Genomic DNA, 23829 nt, shown 5'->3' on the forward strand with positions numbered 1-23829 from the left:
GTTCAGAGCGGTTTCCACGGAAAATGAATTGGCTCACGACCCTAAGAAATGGCCACTGGTTCTGCATGTGAAAGCACCCAAGGTACCAACGGAACCAGTTCTATAGAACCAACGTTATTTTGGTGGAAAAGGGGCCTCAGTGAAGCACTCTATAGTCCAGAGAGCAACTGCTGGTATCTGGACTAGACTAGACACATGGTAACATGCCAATGAAGTTCATTTCCAAGCCATTACATTTGGGAAATAAATAAATCATTACCTGTCCATCTCGGTTACCATAAATACTAAATGCATATTCAGTAGACACGATGAAGCTGTGTTTTTTTAAAGAGGGAGAGTGGTTTGACCTTTTTTTTTTTTTTCAAGCAACGTGAACTGGTTTGAACACTTTGCACTTAAGGCGTAGATGGATCAATTTGTAACCCACAAAATGACTTTAAAAGTGAAGTGTATTACTGTTTTTCCATGGCCATCTCTGTAATTCTGTCTACTTTCTACTTCAATTTCTTCACTTTCTATATTGAAGTGAATTGCTTTGAACTTTTCAAAGCATTACGCGCAGCATGTTCTGTATATCCGCCACTGTTTGGTACACTGTTTGGTTTGGATATACCTGTCAGGCAGTGTCTTTATTAAAGTGTTTATTAAACCCAGCTCTCATGGTTAAAATCATGGAAGACCTTAATTTGTATGAGGTTTCATACATGGCCTGCCTATATACTCTTTTAAGCCAGGCTTTTACATGGATGAGGCCACTGGGGTTTTTTGTTTTTGTTTTGGTCAAGTGGCCGCCGGTGCCAGGTGGTGCTTGTTTATTTTCAAACCACTTATACTTTTGTTCCCATGCTCTCTCTCTCTGTCTGGGTCGCTGAATTGGGAGACACGGTTTGGCACACGTTGCACCAAGACGTGTGTGTGTGTGTGTGTGTGTGTGTGTGTGTGTGTGTGTGTGTGTGTGTGTGAGTGCGTGCGTGCGTGCGTGCGTGCCTGCCTGCCTGCCTGCTCTCTTTCTTTTGATGCGTGGCTAAATTTGATAGACCCAAGACAACGATTTCACCTCATTATTTTCCGCTGTGTATATTTTAACCTGTTTTAAACCTGCATCGGTTGGACTCGCGGTCATTTAAAAAAATGTGCTCAACAAAATACAATTTGAGTCGAGTTGATTGTATTTGAGAAAAGTATGTATAGATCCATCACACTTGACAGCAAGATGTCTGTGAAACTCAAGACAGCGTTAATAAATTATCTTCGCGGCAACGGCTGTATAGATAATGACATGGCGTGGGGGGGGACTATACACCAGGTATAGGGTTATTAATATATATATACTGTGGACATCTCAAAAGAAGTGACATCGCTGAAAATAAGTCAATTACAGCCACATGCTGAGCTGTTTGATGTGTTTCAAGCTCGGCGGGGGGGGTGTAAAGAGCAAGAGAAGAAGCTTGTCTTGTTTGTTCGTTTGATTTCTTTCTTTTTCCTTTACTGGAATATATGCCAAGAAATACAGCCAAGAGTGCCTATATAGTTACATGCTGGGTATGTGCGTCGTCTGCACGCTGACTGCTTTGACACCGGTGTGTAGACATTTGCAGATGAATCCCTTGGCGTGGGAACATATATGCGCTGAACAACGATGTCCTGCAGGTATACAGTAATAGTGTCTGAAGCATTAGTGTGAGACATCTGGGGCTCGCTGTTTTCTCCCATGGTCCACCTATAGGGGGCGGCCTTAGGAATCTGGAGGCCCGTTTCAAGACCAAATATGAGGCCCCCATATATATATACCTATGACATAATTATTCTGTTTACAGACATATTGTTTTAGACTGTTCATTTGTTGTTGACTGTTCAATATCGCGCACAGCCATTACTTTCGACAATTATGCAGCGAAAACACCTCTCCTCATCCTCATGTCGTCCTTTCACAATTAATTTTCTCCCCTTTAACCTCCCAATTGCTGCACATTCTGTCAACAGGAAATAGGTGTAACTTATAACATCATGGGAGAGAACAAGGCAGCGAGTGAGTGAGAGAGAGAGAGAGAGAGGGCCAAGGGTGGCGGGAGTTGACTCAGACTGATGCCTGGCGGTCAGTCAGAGCTCGGAGGCCCCTCTGTTGGGTCGAGGCCTGTTTCAATAATGAAACTGGTGAAACAGAGCAAAGGCCTCCACCACCTTTGCACTGCATGCAAATGCATAAATCCACCCGCACGAAGTCGACCAACAGTAATTTATTACAGGCTGCCTGACAATAGGGGAAATGTTACTCAGAGAAAGTCAACCAGCCAGCTGTCGAGTACTGCTATAAGATGAATAGCTCGATATAGCTCAATATATGCGTTGAGATGCACTGCACAGTATTTTCTTTTCCCCTAGTAGCGTTGGTTTACTAAGTGAGATACGTACATGTGGCAGAATGTATTATGTTTGTGTGAGCATAGTGCGTGCGTGTGTGCGTGCGTGCGTGTGTGCGTGTGCATGAATCAATATAAAAAAAAGAAAAACCTTTTGCTTGCCTCCTTAACCACTGTTGCTATCCATCACACAGCCCAGTCCGGGGCTGAACGAAATTACAACAATTTGTTGTTCTCTCGGTTTGCATTGGCACAGCAAAGACAATAATACATTTCTCTGTGTATGTACCGTAATTGAATGAGTAATTTTAGTACTTGAAATTGAAACAAAGTCACACGAGGAAGCATAATAGACGACTGGTATGGTCGAGCTCATTCTGCTGTGAAAACATGCAAAATCAAGAAAGAAAAAATAAATAATATATAGGCCTATACAGTGTACAATAACAATAAAATGTACAATGTGATTATGTCTGCATGTACAGTACATCTGGCCATGATTGTGCGTGTGGGCGTACTGTTGAACAATATTAAGTTGTACAAGAACAAAGATCTAAATCTATAATTTCAACTTCATATAGCTTAAAAACGTTCAGTGACATGAAGAAAACAAGACAGAAGGAATAGAAGCAGGAGCACGAGTCTAATCACTTTTTAACTTCAGATGCTTGTGTGTGCGTGCGTGCGTGCGTGCGTGCATGCTTGCTCGCACGTGTGTATACATATCACTTCATTCTCTCCACTCACCTACAGTAATGCGCCCCACCCCCACCACATTCCCCTTAATGCGGTTCGTCACGCGTCACTGACGTTTTCCCGAGAGGAAGGCGAATAACAGCAACCGTCTGAGTGTGCGTGGGTGTGTGACGGCGAGTTAATGTGCGCCAGGAACACGCGTGTTGGCAGACATGAAAGTGTTACTGTAGCTTGTGTACGGGAGGAGGAGAGGTCATACATAACATGAACGTAATGGCCTTTGTCTTCATCTCATCTGTGGCGTTATACAGTCAACTGTAACGTTTGCTTGACGGGCGGCAGTGGCTCAGGGGTAGAGTGGCTGGTAGAACTTTCCGGATGGGAAACCATCCGGCAGTTCCCAGATGTTCCCAGTTCGATCCCGGGCTCCCCCAGAGTTAGTGTCGAAGTGTCCTTGAGCAAGACTCTGAACCCCTATGTGCAGGTTTGGTGCCTTGCATGGTTTCCTCTGCCATTGGTGTATGAATGTGTGTGTGTGAATGGGTGAATGTAATGCACAATCTATGTAAAGCGCTTTGGATTAATTTATGACCACTCATTTGACTGAAATTGTCCAACTTGTTTTGTTTCATAAATATGTTAGTAACAACATATCAAAAGTCTATACCAAATCCCAGTGGTGGAACATAATGAAGAATGCTAAAAATAGGTGATGGTACCATTATCAACCTATATTTTATTCTGATTTAAGTAGCATGTGAGATGATTCTGAATCCATTGCAAGCATTAGTTTTGCACTGAAAACAATCCTTGGGCTGAAAACAGCCATAGCCGTACGGCATCACAAATGTGATGGTTATCACATTTAAGTGTTGTGTTGCAATTTGTTTGAGGTTGACCCCCTTTTTTCCCATAGATTGCCTATACATTTATGGATGTATGATTTGGCTTTCCCTTCAAGCTTGAGCACTTCTTTGCTCTTCAATCGTATACTTTCTCATTCTCTTCCGTTCTTATAAAATTTGCAATCAACGTTATCTGTATATACCGCCGGTATAGTCACATAACCTGTGTACATCACACAGACTTATAGCCTCTTTCTCTTTGTTTTCTCTCTCGTCCAGGGGCGGACGCCGTGTTTTCCCAGCAGCCCCAGGACCTGGTGGTAGTGGCGGGCCAGCCGGTGACCCTGCCCTGCTCCATCCCCGACTACCACGGCGTGGTGCTGTGGATCAAAGACGGCCTGGCGCTGGGCGTCGGCAGGGACCTGTCAGGTAACCTACAGTGGGATCCTACTCATCTGCGCCTCAATCTCAAAATGACATTGATCAGTACCCATGGGTACCTATGTTAGACACACCCACAGACACACCCCATAGGTACCCAGGTACTTTTAAATACCTAGAGGTACCTATGGGTGTCAGGCCGGTAGAAAGGAAAGGAACCCCACCGTATATGTTTCTATAATCAGTGGTTCTCAAACTATTTCATGTCAAGGACCCCAAAAAATTTATGTGGTTTGTCCGTTTTGCCCGTTTTACATGGAGACGCCATGGGCGGAGCGTTTTCAAAGATTTCCACTTTGTTGAGTTTTCAAACCCCACGAAAACACTGTTGTAACTTGTAGTACTCTAAAAGGACCCGTGCAAATGATATGAAAACCATTCTCGTGTTAAAGGGGCCTAAAAACTCAATTCCACCAACCTTATTAGATATTACTTGATATTACTTATGGCCAATTTATGACTGATTCAAATCCCACGGCCCTCGTTAACATAATGAGGGTCCATATAGGACCCTCAACATTGTGGAGTTAGATGACTTTATCACTGTTGGTGAAGTGTACAAATTATGGCATGCAGATAAGCATTGATGATGAGCCACTGATTTATTGTTTTTCGGTACAGCTCAATCTGTGAATACCATTAAAATGTTACAACTAAACCACAGTATCTAATCTAAAAATATGAGTATGATTATGAATGTGTTACCTTGATAAACGTAGACTGTGAGGCTGTGCTTCGGTAATTATGAAATCTATTAGCACAAGTATGTGCTAAGAGGTTGCAATCTGCACAAAGGAAACTGTGTCTTTGTTCATTTTTTGGAACAAAGTGTGATTATACATACTGCAGTTTCATATAGTTGTCTATTTACTTTTTATAAGCATAATAAATGAAATCCAGAAGTGTTTGTAAAATCCCATGTTATGAGACCATCTGGCCCGATGACTTTCCATTAGACATCTGTGTCCAGCCGTGCCATAGTCATTTCAGCTGCTGTTAGAATGTTCTATCCAGTCCAGTCATTTTACAAACACAAGGGAAAAAATCTGCCTCTTGATTTAGTAGGCTACTTAGTTAGAATATTTATTGTTGCTCCCACTAAGGAAAGTAAGTTTTCTAATGACACAACCCGCCTTTGTTTTGGCGAGTAGCAAAAACGTTATTTGGATTTACACTAAAGACGAGAGGCTGGTCTGCATTCATGCGAGTGGCTTAAGTTGAGAGTAAAGCTCTAAATTCCCATCTGGCTGCTCTACCAGCCACTATACCCCTGAGCTACGTATATGAATCTTTAATAACCTTCAAGTTATTTGAAAGGTTTGTCACCTGAAAATGTTGTGCCATTCTGCAGATGAGGAGACACAAACTGACAAATATTCAATAGTGATCTAAAGCCTTGGTTTGCATCCCTTTTAATCAAAGTCAGCTCATAGCCACGAATAAGTGCTGCGTTGAGAAAATAACATCACACACTAAACATCGCTCTCTCTCTCCCTTAGAGTTACAGTACAGCTACGTACAGTAAGCCTAATGCAATAACACTTTGTGTCAATATGGAAGTGCATAAACCCAAATGAAATCAATAGTGCCACTGGTCACGTTTCAACTAGCTGATAAATGGCTTTTTGAAGATGAACTCACCTCCTCTAATTACGGTCGGTCTTTTGTAATTGCCTAAATGCAGCCGTTTAATTTAGAGTAAAACGTACCACCGCATTGGTATTTATGAGTTAGAGACCACTATTAGAGACCACATGAATATTCATGAACTTAATGAACGCCAATGCAGTGCAGCACAGCTCCTCCAAATAAATATTTACAACCCTCTTAAGTGCTGCCCTACCTAATAATAATAGTGATCTATTAGAGTCCTATGATGCCAGCTTGTTGGAAATGGTCATTGTTTATCATTGTTTGTCCCTAAAAGAACATTGCTTTCTATTGCAGCCCCATATCTGATCTCGTGTCCCAGGCAGACTCATTGCCATTCAAGGCACACAGCCAGCCGTACATGATATCCAACCTAGAGTCCCCATTTTTAAAAGTAGAAGTAAGGCCTCTTGTGATCGGCAGACGATTAAATATGTATTGCGCTGGAGATCTGGGGGACGTCCCCTGCTCTTTGACCTTCAGCGGGCTGCTCCAGTGAGCCTGCTGTGTCACCGATAGTCGTCGGTAATTAAACCCCATGCGGCCGACCGTGGCCCCCAATAATAAAGTCATTCCAATTCCCCTGTCCCGGTTCTTCTTATCGGACGCTCGGGAGGATGAGAGCTCGCAGTAAACAATGGCGTTTGTGGGCACTCTTGTTTGGAGGGAGAGAGAGAGATGGGGAGGACTTTTATAGAAAATTATATGATAGGAAAATAATATCACTTTCTCTCTTAAGCTCCTGAAGAAGGCGGTCGCATTCTCTTTTTCTCCCTAACCCTCTCTCTCTCTCTCTCTCTCTCTCTCACCACGTGCCCCTTTTGCACTGTCTCTCGTCTATATCTCTGACCAAACATGGAACTAATTAGCTGGTCCTTGGGCGCTTTCGACAAAATTCTTTCGGACAAGCACTCCGGTGGCTGGGGAGCCAACATGCCCACCGGGGCTCGTACCCTGCTGGTTATGTCAGAGACAATTATCGTGAGAATTGGGGGAATCCTCTGTCTCTCCGTGCTAACGGTGGTCGATATTGAGAGGACATCTGGATCATTGGACTAATGGTAGCTGAGGGGCTGCTATCTGGACTAGGGAGGCGTCCTGATCTACCGGAAAATTGCTCAAATTTTGAAGGGAGCAGTCGACAACGTCGATGGTACTCCTATAAGCCGCTCGCCGCGATAAATGACCTTGGGAAACTGACGGGAAAACATGTCTATGGCTTTGACTGAGCTGATTCGGAAGATGGATATCAACATGCAAAGACTTTCTGATAGACTCATAGCTATGTGGAGCAGAGATTGGAGATCTGCCCCTGAACGACAGGCAGCAATGCAAGGGACTTTAATGCGGGCGAAATTCGACAAAGAGTGAGTGAGAAAATAAAATGTCTTCTCTCGCCATAATCTGGAACTCGGCTCTATGACAGAAGGACAGCGGAAAGGAAGCACGTGCTCCACCCCTCCTTCTCCCACAATCCACTGAGGAGTTTTCGCCTGGGAACCAAGGCCGCAACGTCTATCTGGACTCTGAGACAACGCAACCCTGGGCCCCAGATACGAGAGTAGCCCAGGAAACGCTTACATAAACAAGAGCTCTTACTGACAATGAACTCCATACACACACACTACACCACACACCGCCTCACCCACATACCCCGTGATGCTGCATCACATCTCGACGATGATGAAGTTATGAGAAGTATCTGTTTGGCGCTGCGTTAACGCTGGCTGCCTGTTGCTGCTATTGTAACAAATTCAATTTGGGATTAATAAAGTATTTTCCATTCCATTCCATTCCTAATATGATATTTGAAAGGTGGCGAGGAGAAAGAAATGCATGGGACAGCGAGAGAGAGAGAGTGAGAACGGCACAATTTTACTCCTGAGACATATACCAGGTCTTATTACTTAACTTAAGACCTGGAGGCGTGCTCTTTGGCCAAATGGCATTGATCACGCCTCCAGCAGGTCATTAGTTTACTCAAGTTAGGGAATAAGACCTGGTACTTAAGACACGCAAAATACAGCCCTATATGACTTTATATCAAAATCTAACATTCTTTTCAGATTCCTTCAAGTAAACAAATCAATCAATTATAAAAATCGCATTTTAAGCAATACCAAATACAGGACAAAAGGGTGGTAGCAGTGTTGTGTGTGTGTGTGTGTGTGTGTGTGTGTGTGTGGGGGGGGGGGGGGGGGGGGGGGGGGGGGTGGGGGGACTCAGGGCCTTAAGGAGGGCACAGGAGTGTCAGGGTAAGGAGTGGTCGGGGCTCAACAACCAACACATCAATGAATATAGTTTAACGAGCCGTAAGCAGTGATCCCGTCCTCAGTCTTGGCCCTTTATACGGATCAAAGCACAGCCCTGGAATGCAAGAGTGTCGGCCCCGGAATACAAATGTGTCTCTTTTTTTTCCTCTGATCTTGTGAGGAAAAAAATACATACAAAATGTTTACTATATGGTAGGAATTTAATCGCCTGTCCGTGAACAATAGGTCACTAAAACAAAGGAGCACTTTTACAGTAAAGGAGCAGCAAGGGACTGAGTGCCTTCTATTGAGACAGATGACACTTTTTTTGAAAATAAAATGCTTCACATAACACCTGTCCTTTTTATCACCTCGGCCCCACATGCTTATACGTATGTATAAGCCAGAAATAAAGTGGCTGCTGCAGCTTGCAACACGTACAGTACATACAGTATACGTTCAATGAAAGGAGGAAAGGCAGCAGCTGTGTGGACATTTAAAAAATAAAATAAAATTGTGATATGCCAATTATTGCATCGGGGCGTTGAGAGTCTCTATAGGGCTATACTCTGAAATTCATAGAGGGAGGGGAGCGTGTGTCTGCGATAGTGCTGCCCCCCCCCCCCCCCGCCCGGGACCTGCCTCCTATTCAGCAGTAGCAGTGATTAACCCATTCTGACCTGAGATCAGATTCATACGAGGTTTCCACTGGACACACACTGGTCTGATTAAAACCCATTCTGACCTGAGATCAGATTAAAAGAAATGTCACAGTCGTTCTTCGATTTTTCAAAAATAGCAGACCTACAAACTCGTAGCGCGCCACTCGGTGGATACGAGCTTGTAGATCTGCTATTTTTCAATAGCTAAAGCATAACATAATGCTAATAGCAAAATGGGTTCCCGTTCGGAATGGGTTAAACTGGGGGGGGGGGGGGGGTGACTATTCACTCCGAGGAATCGCGACACACAAAAGCCAATGATTCCTATCTAGTCCCTGAATTTCCTACTCTTTCTCCTTTTTCCGTCAAGCATTCCTATAATGAACATGAGCAGCACATCATGCATGGCATGAATATGTGAATGAATATCTGAATATGTGCATGAATATTCTGCTGAATGCATGATGGGTTTATGTAGGAGGAACCCGCTCGACAGGGGGGGGGGCTCCGTACCCGTTCTTGGAGTCGAACACAAAGAGATCTGGAAATAGTTGCACACATACAGTATATCGTCATGGGTGGATTAAACCTCTAATGTCCAAAACGGTTTCTTGAGCTTGTGGATCGATCTGCTTCTTGCTATTCATTTGTGTGACTCTGTAGTGTAGTGTGAAGTGGTTTTCAACACTTTTGATATCAAGGCATCATCATCATTATTTATTCAGCATTTGATCCACAGACCACCATCTGATGAGATCTAGCCAGCTCTCAGTCTCAGACACAAAACTATAAAAGAATATGTTTTGTTATCGTTCTGTGATGTATTGATTTATGATTTTGGTACACCATTGGAGAGATAACAGGCAAACATTGATCAAAATCACAATTTACATTCTCAAATATTGGGTAGACTTCTTGTAAATTAACTCTATCTCTACCACTAGCTGTTAGCATAAACCCCAGTTCCCAGTGCCAGCATACATGTTCACTTTAAAAGTCTGAGTTTGCCCCCCCCCCACACACACACACACACACACACACACACACACTCGCTACATACACTCACTACATATTGTAACAACTATTAACACACTATTTACCTTTCGTCAGAAGTTTTTACATCACGGTACAAAGGCACAAATTAAATCCGACATGTGGATCGACGTAAAATCATTTTACGCTCTCAAGAGTTAAAGATCTATAAGGGTCCATTTAGCTGGGGACAAACCTGGAACCCCCTCAAGGACCACTGGTGTTCCCGTACCACTGGTTGAAAACCACTGAAGTAGGGCAACGATTTTACGAAGAAAACACAAAAGCTTAGAATAGTGGAGGTTTCAGCCCGACACAGACGACATATAGTTACCTGTCAACTGATGGTACAACCCAACCCCCCCCCCCACACACACACACACACACACACACACACCAGCCCACCCCAGCCCAACCACCCTTTTGTCTCCTGACAACAAATTGAACATTGGTCACCCGGCCGTTCCCGGCTATATAACCTATTTCCATCCCTGGTGGTGACAGTGCGAGACACACGTTGTCGGTGAACGCTATAAATCAAAAAGCCCTGCACACGCACGTACACACGTACACACACACACACGCGCGCGTGTGCGTGCGTGCGTGCGCGCACTGGTTGCCCATTGATCCAGCTCAGAGACAAATCCATTCCTGTCCTGATGGATTCATTACTCCTTAATGGGCCTATTTTACATTGGTTTTCTTTGGGTAGCGCGCCGTATATCTTTGAAATACATTGAGATCAATGGGGAGTCATAAGCACACGTCTCACACACACACACACACACACACACACACACACACACACACACACACACACACACACACACACACACACACACACACACAGTATAGTAGTGGCCATCACTCCCAGTGTGCCGATAGACTTTTCATCATATTGACACGGCGACATGACTGAGGGGTTAATTATGTGAAACCACAAGGATTTGCAATATCTTCTTTGCTGGTAATTGACCTCTTATACTTAAAAGGCTACTCTATTCTTAGTGGAACAGAATTGAGTTGCAACAGTAGCCTACTTGGTCTGCTCTTGTAATGAATGAATGAATGAATGAATTGTTTATTTCGGACACTGTTAATCGGGGCCCACGGCGTAAATCACCGTCAAGTTCAAGTGCACGGTTATGTGAATTAGTGCTATGAAAACTCATCGCATCGCTCTACAGCCTAGAGGCGCTTGCTGACGATGGGCACATTTTATTAATGGATTAAATAGGCCCTCAAGGTGTTAGAAAGTTAAATACGTATCTAGTCCTAACCATTATTGCTCAACAATCAAATCAAATTTTGAAATACAATTTCTAAAATCTACGTAGGGCCTAATGAAAATACTATGAAGACAAGAAACAAACAGAAACTAAACAAACAGACAAAAAATTATTACAATATCCTTTCAATATATTGTTTTATTTTATTTTTTACTTTAAGACAAAAATAATTGTATTTGAACTGCAACATTTCTGTTCTTCACTAGTTCCAAAACTATTCACCAGAAATAGCAGATCTACAAACTCAAAGCGTGTCGACGCATTCGAGGTGTGTAGCTATTTCCAACGCCCCTAGAGATTCAAGCGGTTAAATCATAATAGAAATGAATAATATTTGGTGGAGACACTGACTGTGACTTTTTACTGATAGCAGCTGAAACTTCAACTATTAACACTGTTTTCCATTAGAGCTGGGGGCTAAGATAAGGTCATTGACTAGATTGCCTGCATGTGAATAGCAGTCATTTGCAAGGTATGCACCAGGCAGGCACCTCGCAAAGAATGAGGAACAATAAAGTAAAGCTACTCTATACATTCAAGAAAATTGAGGTGGAGGAGTCAACTCAAGGTCTCGGTGTGGAAATGTGCAGGTGGTCATTACCCTTGCCACTTTCAATTGCATCAATACTGGCCCATCAATGGGGATAGAAAACAGCATGTGAGTGACCTTGTGGGCACGCTATCCATTTTGGGTCGGCATTCTATAGGAGAATGGAATGGGGGGGGAACAAGACTGTGGTCGTCAGTATTATTAATAGGAGCTTTTAGTTGTGATCTCTGTCTGACATTTACATCCCACATTTACGGGTAGCACAGCTCTCAGCGGGTAAATTACACTTTACATCAGACAGGTGATGCAAAATACAAAAGAGTGCGGCTTCTCAGTTTTCATCCGAACCGCGCAACACTGGAGCTGGCAATGTGGCCCGGGCAGACTTAAATAGACACAGACTAACTACACACAGGTGAAACATTAACTACAAACACCACATGATTGGCTGAGAACTTAACATGATACAGGTGGACTAAAAGTTAGCAATCAGGGTAGAGACAAGACAGGTAGTAACACTAGGAACATAACTACACAATAAAAGCACACAGTTCATGACAAACAATGTACTTCCGTTATTTGTTTAAGATTAACGACATGACAAACCTCATCGATGTGTGTGTGTGTGTGTGTGTGTGTGTGTGTGTGTGTGTGTGTGTGTGTGTGTGTGTGTGTGTGTGTGTGTGTGTGTGTGTGTGTGTGTGTGTGTGTGTGTGTGTGTCATGCAGTGCCCCATAGAGTAATAAAAGGATAGTGACCGAACCGGAGCCTTTGCCCCCCATTCATTTCGATGGATGTTGCTCAGTGGCGTTTTGAAGCACCCGGAAGACTGCCGGAAGTACAATTATAACTCAATGGCTGATGGCTCGAGTGAGTGGAAGTTAAGCCCGGACCTCAAATTTGAGGTCGTGAGATGACGCACGTTACGCACATGACGTCACTGAACGTCTGTCCACTTCCATGAACGTGCTGCAGTTCCACCTTTCGCCAGTAGGTAGTGGCAGCTTCAACATTGGATATAGCCTTACTGGGGGCATGATGATCTGCCCTGTCAAACTCTTACCTGCTTCCTTGTTATAATACCACACTATATAACATCCTAATCAAAAGGAAGCTTTAACATATTTTGTCTGTTTTGTCCTCCCACTGACTGAACAGAAAGTTAGATTACAGGCTACGTGTGGGAAGATGAAATGCAATAGTGGCTTAATCGGCTGTAACTCATCCCACCAGGAGAAAATGAGGCTCACTTCATGCTCTATTAAAGGGAATGAGATCCAATGAAGCAACCGTCCGTAATTGGGCTTTTGGTGCACGCTGGTTCTTGCCAGTATGATGGAAGCCATTAGAGGGCCCGTCCTGGTCTATTATGTTCCTTTTGGGCGCTATGAAACATTTAGGCCATATAACCCTAACCCCCACACTGTCAAATAACGATGTTTGAAAATCTCCGTAGCAAGGACAAGTCATTTACTTTACTGTATTTGTTTATTTAGACGGGGCAATAATGCATATTGCACATAATGGACATTACATACAGTAAGTGCAATGTAAATACACGCAAGCAAACGGTATCTTACATTAGGAAACAAAGCATTTTAAAACATACATACACAAGAGAAGTACAAAGATGTAAAGTGCATCTATATAATTTAGCAGTGTTGTTTTAAGGGCGATACGGATTTATTTGTAACTAAAGTAACTCGTGCATAAGGTGCAGTATTGCTTTGGCTGTTTGGCATTTGGACAAACACAGGGTGTTTTCTACCTATTTAAAGTCCTATCTTTGGTTGATTAACCACTTAAACTATCTATAATTAGTCAACCTGGCCTGGGCTGCATAGGCTCTGTAATTAGTACCTACGCAGTTTATTTATTTATTTTCCTTTCTTGTATAGATCACTGAATGTTCACGCTCCGGTTCAAGTGGTTAAAAGTCTGCCCTCCCCGAGCATTCAAGGTGTCAACCCTGAGGCAACCAATTAAATGTCAATTTAACTGTGTGCGCTATGATGAGTAGTCCCACTGGAACTGGCAGCATGCATGTGGGGCTTCATTCATCGATAGGGCTGCACGGTGCTCTGACTGTAATCTAGTTAATAACCTTTGCTGCTGTGACAGATTTCATCTCTTAAAGATGAATTAATGAGCATCACGTACTCAACGTAGCATGTGAAAAAAGTTATTTCACTGCTGTCATGCAGTGTATGGATGTATGGAGTGTGTGAGTGTTGTAAAAGGTGTGCAACTGCTTGGAAGGAAGGAAGGAAAGAGAGCTGGCTTGAGAGCATGGAAGGAGAGGCCCTTATATACTCTCCCAGACCACACCCCACTCAGGTGTACACAGTTGGCCTAACGGCCTGCTCCACTCTGCCCTAATCACCCAGGCTGCCAGATATCCTGCTGTGCAGAGGCAGAGGGGGCAGCAGGGCCGTCACACTGTTCCAACAGTGGAAGGTTGAGCACGGGAAATGGATGCACAGACTCACACACAAAAACATATACTGTACAGTAACTGTATAACGTAGTCGTTTTCAAATATATATCGTTATATAAAGCAGGGGTTCTTGATGTTTTTGGCTGCAGGGACCCTCGGAAATGCTTTGGCATTATTTCTCACAAAATCACACCCGTGTGAAGTGAGTGTCCCGGGGGGGGGGGGGGTCCCCGGAAATTCCAGACCCACAGGACCACGGCCAGGGTGCCGGCGAGCCGTCCCACGTCCGAAACGGTAGAGAAATGAGAGCGTTACCATGTGGGGGTCCCCGGGGAGTCCAGACCCCCAGGAACGTGCTCAGGGGGCCCGGGCCGATTCCGGGGAGCCGCCCCACGTCCGAAACGGTTGAGAAATGTACTGTACTGGCACACCCGAAATCATCATAATATATACAGTTAATGTGTGTGTGCGTTTGTGTGTGTGTTAGGTTGTGCACAGGTGGTGAAAAACAACCATGCTGTTTTCGTGCTCAGACCCAGCCAGCCAGCTAGCCACCCAGCCACCCACACACATAGCTCCGTAAGGGAGTGGTTGCACCACTCAAAAATAAAGCAAATAGCAGACATGACATATCTGCAAGCTTGTAGATAAAATAAAATATAGGGTTAAAATGGTTGAAGGTAGCAGGCTCTGTGATTGTTTTCTTTAAAAAAAAGGGGAAAAAAGGTTTAATGGTTAAAGGTATAGCAGGCCTTGTGGTGTACAGTATCTTATATACTGTGGACCTTACTGTGTTTCTTTTCTCAACATTTTTTTGTAACTTACTGTATAATATAGTGTTATCATGCTGGAGCCGCGGAGGAGCTGCCAGGACTGTAAGTCAGTCCAACGGAAGGAACATCTTGACATAATTATCTAAACTCAGTCATGGCTTGCTTGGCCAATACTGGGCTGGGAAATCAATCCTTTACCCCACTGTCTCCCCGCTGGCAGGCACAGAGGTGCATGCAGCCTAGTCTCATCCGTTCTCACAAGTTCCGTTTTACAAAACCACAGAATGATCGTTAAAGAAGTCTATCCTATCAGTTCCTTTAATCACAGATCAATTACTGAGGACCTCAGGCGGGGGGGGGGGGGGGGGGCAATCATTTTGTCAGATATTCTGAACATCTTTTGAACATGAGTTTTACATGCTGCTCATTTCAATCCTCATTTGTTCAATAATTAGAAATAGAGGGCTATAATCTTCAGAGACGGAATCCAGGAGAAACATCCAATAAAGCGTCTCAATCAAAGTTCAGAGAGAAAACTAATCAAAGAAATTCCTCATCCCACTTATTTGTCCCACCGGAGGGATGCACTCCACAACACACTCTCCTTGCATAATCGGATCACAGTTAGGGGAATAATTATTAAAAAAAAAAAACATCTCACTTGAATTGTGCGAAATAGTCCGGTCTCTTGTGTTACAGTGCTACACTTTCTTACATTATTAAACCATAAATCCTTTTTGTGGCACACTGCTGAAACATCTCAATCTCCAGCTGTACCGGTTTATTATGGCAATAAAACCCCCAGCATGCTCCTTAATAAAAGCTAAAACCTCTACAGCGTGCTCATCGGCATGGCATGAAGGTTTTCTATTTTGCTAGGATATTATGACATAATAAACGCTCAAATTTGCCAATTTGCCAACATTATTTCTACATGCCAGGATCCAAACTCACCCATCTGCCAGGCAGGATACTATCGTTATGCATTTTTCAGGTCAATCTGACATGCACACACACACTAGACTATAGAGCATGGGCAACTGGCGGCCATGCGTGGCCCCCATGTGGCCCCCACATCTCCTACTACCAGAATCAGAATAGGGTTGACGTGCAGGTGGCTGGTTGCTATTATAGGGCCGACCGAGCTTACCAGCGCTCCACACTTCCACAGTACTCTGCCAAGGTTCTAGGCGTATATTATTATCCCGCCCTCAATGTCTTCACATATTATTGTACAGTCTGTCTGTCTGTGGCGGGTGCACAGCTATGCCCATACAGTATAATAATGGATTGGATAATATGGCCGACATCAGCAGAAACCGGCAAAATAATATACAGACTGGACGACAAGCCCAACACGTTGTCATCTAATGGTGAGGTTATGCCCATAATTGTATCGACATGCCTGGTGTCACAGTATACGCAAATTGGTGTTGTTATGTAGTCGTCGGTTGACGTCAGTGCAAATTGCTATTGTTAGGCATGGTATTTCTATCTCTGCGATTGTACAAATGTACACTCTCTGAGTTACAGACACATAAGGGTCCATTTGGCTCCTACTTATCATTTAGCTGGGAACTCCCTCAAGGAGTCCATGGGGGTCCTTGAGGCCTACATGTACAGCATTTTGTTGCACTTTGGAAAAATAAATGAGATGCTGCATGCTTCTCGCCGTGAAAAGGGCGATGATGTAACAATGAATGTATATCCGTGTGTGTCTGTGGGCTGCAGGCTATCCTCGCTACACGGTCATCGGGGACCACAACACAGGAGAGCACCACCTGAGGATCCAACGGGTGGAGCTGGCGGACGACGCCGTGTTCGAGTGCCAGGCCATACAGGCCGCCATGAGGTCACGACCCGCCCGCCTCACAGTGCTGGGTGAGCTCACAACACACGCGCACACGCACGCCCGCACGCACGCACGGCACGCACACAAACCATACTGTGATTTTCCTCAACCCACCGACTTGTCATGCCTGTATATGCACGCAGAAACTCAAGCACACACACTCACCAAAACAATAACGTTGCAGTGACATAAAAAACACGGACGCGTAATTCATTTTGTACGACAAGTGTGAAATTCCATTAAACAGCTCATACAATCGCTGTGATCCATTCCCTCAGAGGAAAAAAAAGAAGAGGGGTGACGTTTATAATATGTATCCATAATAATTTGTATGTACAACAGCAGAAGAAAATAATTGCATCGACGGTCGTCCTATCTGGCAGATGGAGTGGGGCGGCGTTCGAGTTTCTCACTCGCGTATATCGTTCGCCCACTTTAATTTCCTTTCCCCGTGGGCACGTGGCCTCCATTTTCATTATTAAGCCTGAGAGGTTATACTGGTTCTTAATTAAACTTTATTGGGTTATCATTCAGCGTTGCCAGTTCTGCCTTATTGAGCAGCATTAGTACAATCACTGGCTCACTTTTCTTTCCCGGCAGCGCACAGCAGACGTACAACCACCAGTATTGTTTTTGACAGAAACCCTTATCCCTATATTGTTTGCCATTTTTTTTACTATTTTGAAAATAGTTCAACTAGCCGATCTATACATCGACACGTTATGAGCTTGTAGATCGGCTATTTTAATATTATAAAAGGTTTTTTTTTAAATAGTAAAAAATGGCAAATAAGTTTAGGGATAAGGGTTAAGGGCTGGCACAAGATATATAGCCCGTAGTCTTTTGAGTAAAATTGTATTTAGTTTTTTGGCATAATGTTATGTTAGTCACCTGCAATGTTTTAGTGTAAGTCTAGTTTTAGTCGACTAGAGATCAGTATATCGATCAACATCGACTCTGCCCCTCTACCACCTGGACCCTCGGCAGGTGTCAGGCGCTCGACCTATCACAGGGAAAGAGAGATATGGGGAGTCGGAGACAAAGCCAGAGACAAAAGGGACAGAAGGAATGAAAAGGAGGAGAGAGGGTGTCTGGTGTGTCCTTTGCGGTGCAGAGTAAATTCTCGCCATGAGCGACTGATCCGTTTTATTGATCCGACCTAATGAAAAGTTAAACTAATGATTCGCAAAGGAGACTGAGGTATAGCAGTGAGAGAGAGAGAGAGAGAGAGAGAGAGAGAGAGAGAGAGAGAGAGAGAGAGAGAGAGAGAGAGAGAGAGAGAGAGAGAGAATAGGGGTGAAAGGGGTTGAGGAAGACAAATTGTGTCTGACAATATCTATGCATTGGCTGCCAAACCCCTGCAAATGTCTAGTGATTAATTATTAATAATTAGGAACAGCTCATAATGATATGGAGAGTGAAACATCAAGAGGGGCGTTCGTTGGGGGGGATGGGAGGGTTACGGTGGTCTGGTCACAGGATCAAGGACAGCCAGGCTAGAGGAGAGGATATACGCATCCGTGCGCTCCATTTAGCGAAGGAAGGACACTGTTGATTGATTGCATTTGATCAAGTTGAAGCATTAACCGGTTCCCTTACTGAAGGACTCCCCAAGGAGGACCACAGAGCACAATAATTGATGGTGTTAATTCTTAGTCTGTGGGGAGCGTTGGGACTTTGTGGCTGTTCCCAAACCTAGACATAGACTAACGCCAGTGGTGGACAAAGTATACCCAACCCCAGTTGTATAGATAGATATCCCTGGTATAGGCCAACACAATAAACTGGAGTGCATTTTTGAGGGGCGCTATAGCCCCTCCTATGCACAGCTTTGTGTATTTGAGCACGGAATGTGTTTGTAGTAGCACGGAATGTGATGATTTGAATGGCTGATGTATTATGATGTATGAGCGAGCCCCTCACTTCAACCGAGTTTATTTCTTATTACCAATTACCAATTGTCAATTTCAATTACAAAGCTTTTTGCATCAGCTCCACTTTGGCTCGGGGAGAGGTGGGGGTTACCATGTGTCTATACCTCCGTTGCCAAGGCGAGACCTAGCCGGGCGGTTGCACACGCCAGGTAATGCCAGAAATATATATATATGCGAGGCCTCATGTGTCTGTCACTGCAAACTCCGAGCTGTCAATTACCCAGCAGTGCATATGGTGACAGAGTGTGTCTATCGACTGGGAAGACAGCAAAAGCCCCCACACAACTCTGTCTGTCTGTCTGTCTGTCTGTCTGTCTGTCTGTCTGTCTGTCTGTCTGTCTGTCTGTCTGTCTGTCTGACGCGCGCACACACACACACACACACACACACACACACACACACACACACGCACGCACACACACACACACACACACACACAGAGACTCCACACGGTTTCTCATCATAACTCAATCTGTCTCCACTCCTCTACGTGCCAATGAGGAACTGTTCTCCAGGTGACTTTGATGAGTATTTTTTGCCCTTCCTTCCCAATTGATTCTGCATATCAATAAAAAAAGAAGGAGATCCGGGGCACTCAAAGTTAGAGAAAAATGGAGAAGATAATTTATTAATCCAACATGTTTGGACCGATACCGGTCTTTTATATCAGGACATTTCAGCATATCGTTGCTGTCGGGAGGAAACCACCTAACTCCATTTTTTTATGTTTTGGATTATTATTATTCATTTATTATTTTCGTAAATCAATGCTATTGATTTACGTCTGTGTGTTGGTAAAAAATATATTGAACCAAGGGAAAGTATTAAAAAGCTCTTGGGGCAAAGCCGCTTAACTCCATTGGATCCTCAAACTGTCTGCTAAAGCATGCATATACTGTAACTCCACCACCTCCTCTCCTCCTCTCATGCAAGTCATTGACAATATAAGTCATTAAAGGCAGTATTGCTTTGTTTTCAAAATGGAAGGTTTTCTTAACTTCCTGAAATTGTTATATTTTTGAGTGGTGCAACCACTCCTATATAGACAGCTATGTGTGTCCCTGGCTGTGTCTCTGTGTCCTTGGGTCCTTGAGCACGGAAATAGAATATTTTCACCACCACAAGTGTCACTGTTGCACAGCCTAACACACCACCAAGTCTTCTCTCTGTTGTGCAGCCCACACACACGCCGGGGAGGAGAGCTTGTACAGTACAGTACAGTACAGTACAGTACAGTACAGTACAGTACAGTACAGTACAGTACAGTACAGTACAGTACAGTACAGTACAGTACAGTACAGTACAGTACAGACAGACAGACAGACAGACAGACAGAACAAGCATAATATCCATCTCAGAAGATAAGCATGGGATTTGGGCTGACCCTTTAGAGGCCAAAGGGGAAACAAAGGTGTTGTGAATTAGTCATGAAGGTTGAGATTGGACTTTCTTTTCTTCTTCTTTTTTTTGCCGAAAAAAGACTCCTGAGGGCTAATTATATCCCCCGCAGCAGGTTGGCACGGCTCCAGAACCTTTTCCTCTAATGTGCTCACCTTGGTCTGGGACCACGAGATAGGATGGAAATGGATAGCATATAGCAGCTGCAGGGACAGGTTGATTTAGGCCTTTAGCTGAAACAATTGGCCCAATGCCCCCCGACCTTTAAGAACACAAAGTTGTATAGTCACTGTCATAATGAAGCCTCGTGCTTGTTATTGACATTCTGCTGACATTTTAATAACTTGCTGTTTTCATTCATACAGTAGTACACAAAGAATGTGTGTGTGTGTGTGTGTGTGTGTGTGTGTGTGTGTGTGTGTGTGTGTGTGTGTGTGTGTGTGTGTGTGTGTGTGTGTGTGCTTGCGTGCATCTATCTGTCTGTCTGTCTGTCCACAGCTAGTCGAATGAGCATGCTGGATTGAAATAAGATATTTTGGGTGATTTACCCGGGACATCCCCACTGAATATAATATGACAGCGTAAGGACAGGATCTCTGAGTTTAAACTTGGAGAATTGCAAGTTTATAAACTTGCATTTTTGCGACTTCGTAAGGTCAGAAAAGTCTAGTTTATAATTGCGGAATTGTGTGTGTATGGAGAACAATTAGTCTGTTCGCTCTTTCTCCATATGGCAGATTGTCGCACATATACGTACCTATATATAGGTCTGAGGTCTCATTCCCATGAGACTAATCTGGCATGGTCTGCCTCTGACACCTTTCAGTGTAACCGTGTGCATCTGATCCTATATTCCAGCTACCTTTCAGTTTCACCACCAGTACCTTTTCTTGTACTGGTGGTGATATAAGCGTGCCAAATTACATTAACAGGTTGTGTGTATTTCAGTGCACATTTGAATGACAGCAATCTGGAAGATTGAAGAGCGATAGACAGTGAGTGAATGTGTGTGAGAGAGAGAAAAACTACACAAATATTAGAGATGAGTTCTTCCCAAAATTTGAAACAAATTTCCCAGAATTCCCAGAAGTATGACAGAAAGGGAAAGATTATACCAGTCCTTCTGGGGGAACAGAAAGAATGTGCAGTTTTGGCTGCAAAATATGTCAATTCCTGTCACAAGAAAAGGGACAACCAGTAGGACACACATGATACAGTATGCCATGTTTTATTTTCTGCACCACCTGCTTTATTTTATATTATTTTTATTTATTTTTTCATGTCATTGATATTATGTTGTTATGTTGTTGTTTGTAATATCTGTGATTGTGCTTTGGCAACACTTGTAAAACGTCATGCCAATAAAGCCTGTTGAATTGAATTGAATTGAATTGAGAGAGAGAGAGAGAGAGAGAGAGAGAGAGAAAGAGAGAGAGAGAGAGAGAGAGAGAGAGAGAGAGAGAGAGAGAGAGAGAGAGAGAGGGTGGAATACACTGGCCACAATTTACAGATGATAATCACATGCCAGTGCCACACTACTGTTTCGGCACTATAATAACTCCATATACTCTTTGGCATTGATTTGTACTCTACTCAGCGAAGGTTGCGGGTTTCTCCCTAGCGCCGTTTGGAACCTCAATATCTCATGTTTTAGCTCAGAGATGAGGTCCCGTGGCAGGATATCTAGGGATGGTAGCTCGTTAAGGTTTTATTGATAACGATCACCTTATCGAGCAGGTCGAAATGGGGTTGAGCCGTCCACACACAGTGTTTTCGCAGTATCGATTCCCAGTGGTGGAAAATAACGAAGTACAATTACTTCGTTACTGTACTTAAGTACAAGTTTGGAGAATTTGTACTTTTATTGACTACTTTTCTTTTGCTGTATTTTTACTTTTACTTCGTTACATTTACAAGGAAAAAATCGTACTTTTAATGCGCTATATTTAAAATCGGACACCTCGTTACTCGCTACAAATTAAATAATAAAATCTTATATTTGTCTTACTGGAGGAATGCGCAGTTGAGAATTGAACAGGGCTGCTCCACTCTCAGATAATAGGGGGGCGGAGTTGTGTTCTGCTGCCTGGCCTGCTTTGAAGACGGCAAGACGCACACACTGTGTTTTGTCACACGCATTCAACATGGATGACCGAGACACAGTCTTTTTATTTTTATTTCCCCCCCCATGTGATTATAGTACAGCAGTGTTTCTCAAAGTGATGTCCGGAGACCACTTTGTCCGGAGACATGTTTCGTTCAAACCCAAGTAGTGCGAAATCCCCGGCACTAAAACACACCCTAAACATGCCTTAATATTTAGCGGAAAACCAACCAATAAGTCCCTATCCGACACAAATTAACTAATCTTTCTCAGCCGTCACTGGAGCGCGCATCTAGCTACTGCATGATCATGCACGCTGACAGACAGCAGACACTGTCCCAACTCCTAACACAAACACTGAGGGAACTTGTTGTTGTACACACATAATGTGCCACGAAAAATAGCTTCCAATAGCTTAGTTGGTTATTATCGCTTCGAGGAGGTACGTGTCCATAATATCGCCACGAACGGCCAACAAAAGACATCTCTCTTCCACAGTGTATAAAGCGCAGTGATGCCTAATTTATTCTTCGCCGTACAAAGTGTTCCGTGCTGAAAATAGCTGATATACAAGCTCACAACTCGTCGCGTCCGGACACATTGTGAGCTTGTAGATCAGCCAACCCCAGCATGCGGAGATGCAGGCTCTGAGAACGTTCAGAAACTTTTGCCTTCACAATAAAAGCATGCAAAAGCCCATATAGAGAAGGAAAAATAATTCGGTGGCATTTCACATTGCAAAAGAGCAATTTTTGTAAAATGTAAAAAATATATAAAAATTAAAGCAAAAAAAGAACGAAAAATAACTATAATAGTTCATTTTTCAAACGATGAACTTTAGTTCAAAATTTGGAATGATGAACTATGAACGGAACTAGTTCATTTTAAAAATGTTGAACTGTGAACTGAACTATAGTTCCTAAAAAAAAAGAACTTTCCCAACACGATGTATGCTGCTGGGGGTTCTGTATTTTCAGTATTTGTATGCTATTTAATTTTTTGGAATAAAGCCACTTTTGACAGGATGACAATTTTGGAAATTAATTTCTTTGTATTCATTTTGAAAATAATTTTGTATTTTGTACTTGTACTTTGTAATTTTTACTTTTATACTTAAGTACATTTTACGCCGGGTAAATTTTTGTACTTAAGTACATTTTATTTGAGGTACTTTTATACTTTTACTTAAGTAACTTTCTTAATGGGCACTTTGTACTTTTACTTAAGTAATTTTCAAGTAGAGAATCAGTACTTCTACTTAAGTAAAATATTTTTGTACTTTTTCCACCACTGTCGATTCCAAAAAAATCTGAACCGTGATACAGTTGATAAACGTAACACAGGCACGTAAAATGTTACGTCAGAGGTGAAACAACTGCTTAAGTCAGGCTTAAATAATAATGTTAGTCCAGTCAACCCCCGTCCGCAATGCGCAGTACTGCTTCCGTAAGATTACATTGGGAAAACATGACAACTAGTGACGCAGAGGCTCTGTGATTGTTAACTTTTTAATTGGGAGATTGCAACAAACACTTGCATACCAAAGTTTACAAA

At 43.2% G+C, this 23829-nt stretch overlaps 1 protein-coding gene across 1 annotated transcript in view; it reads left to right on the forward strand.

Moving 5' to 3' along the window:
* Positions 1–23829, forward strand: part of kirrel3b (kirre like nephrin family adhesion molecule 3b) — a gene marked incomplete at both ends in the record, with an annotated part of 253165 nt that overhangs the window by 137427 nt on the left and 91909 nt on the right. Inside the window, 2 exons of the mRNA XM_080771662.1 lie at positions 4181–4330; positions 16719–16868. Of these exons, the coding sequence (XP_080627788.1) occupies positions 4181–4330; positions 16719–16868 (300 nt within the window). The remainder of the gene's footprint in view (positions 1–4180; positions 4331–16718; positions 16869–23829) is intronic.

The sequence above is a fragment of the Protomyctophum bolini genome (assembly GCF_963924005.1).
Source record: "Protomyctophum bolini genome assembly, chromosome: 9".
Classification (NCBI taxonomy): Eukaryota; Metazoa; Chordata; class Actinopteri; order Myctophiformes; family Myctophidae; genus Protomyctophum; species Protomyctophum bolini.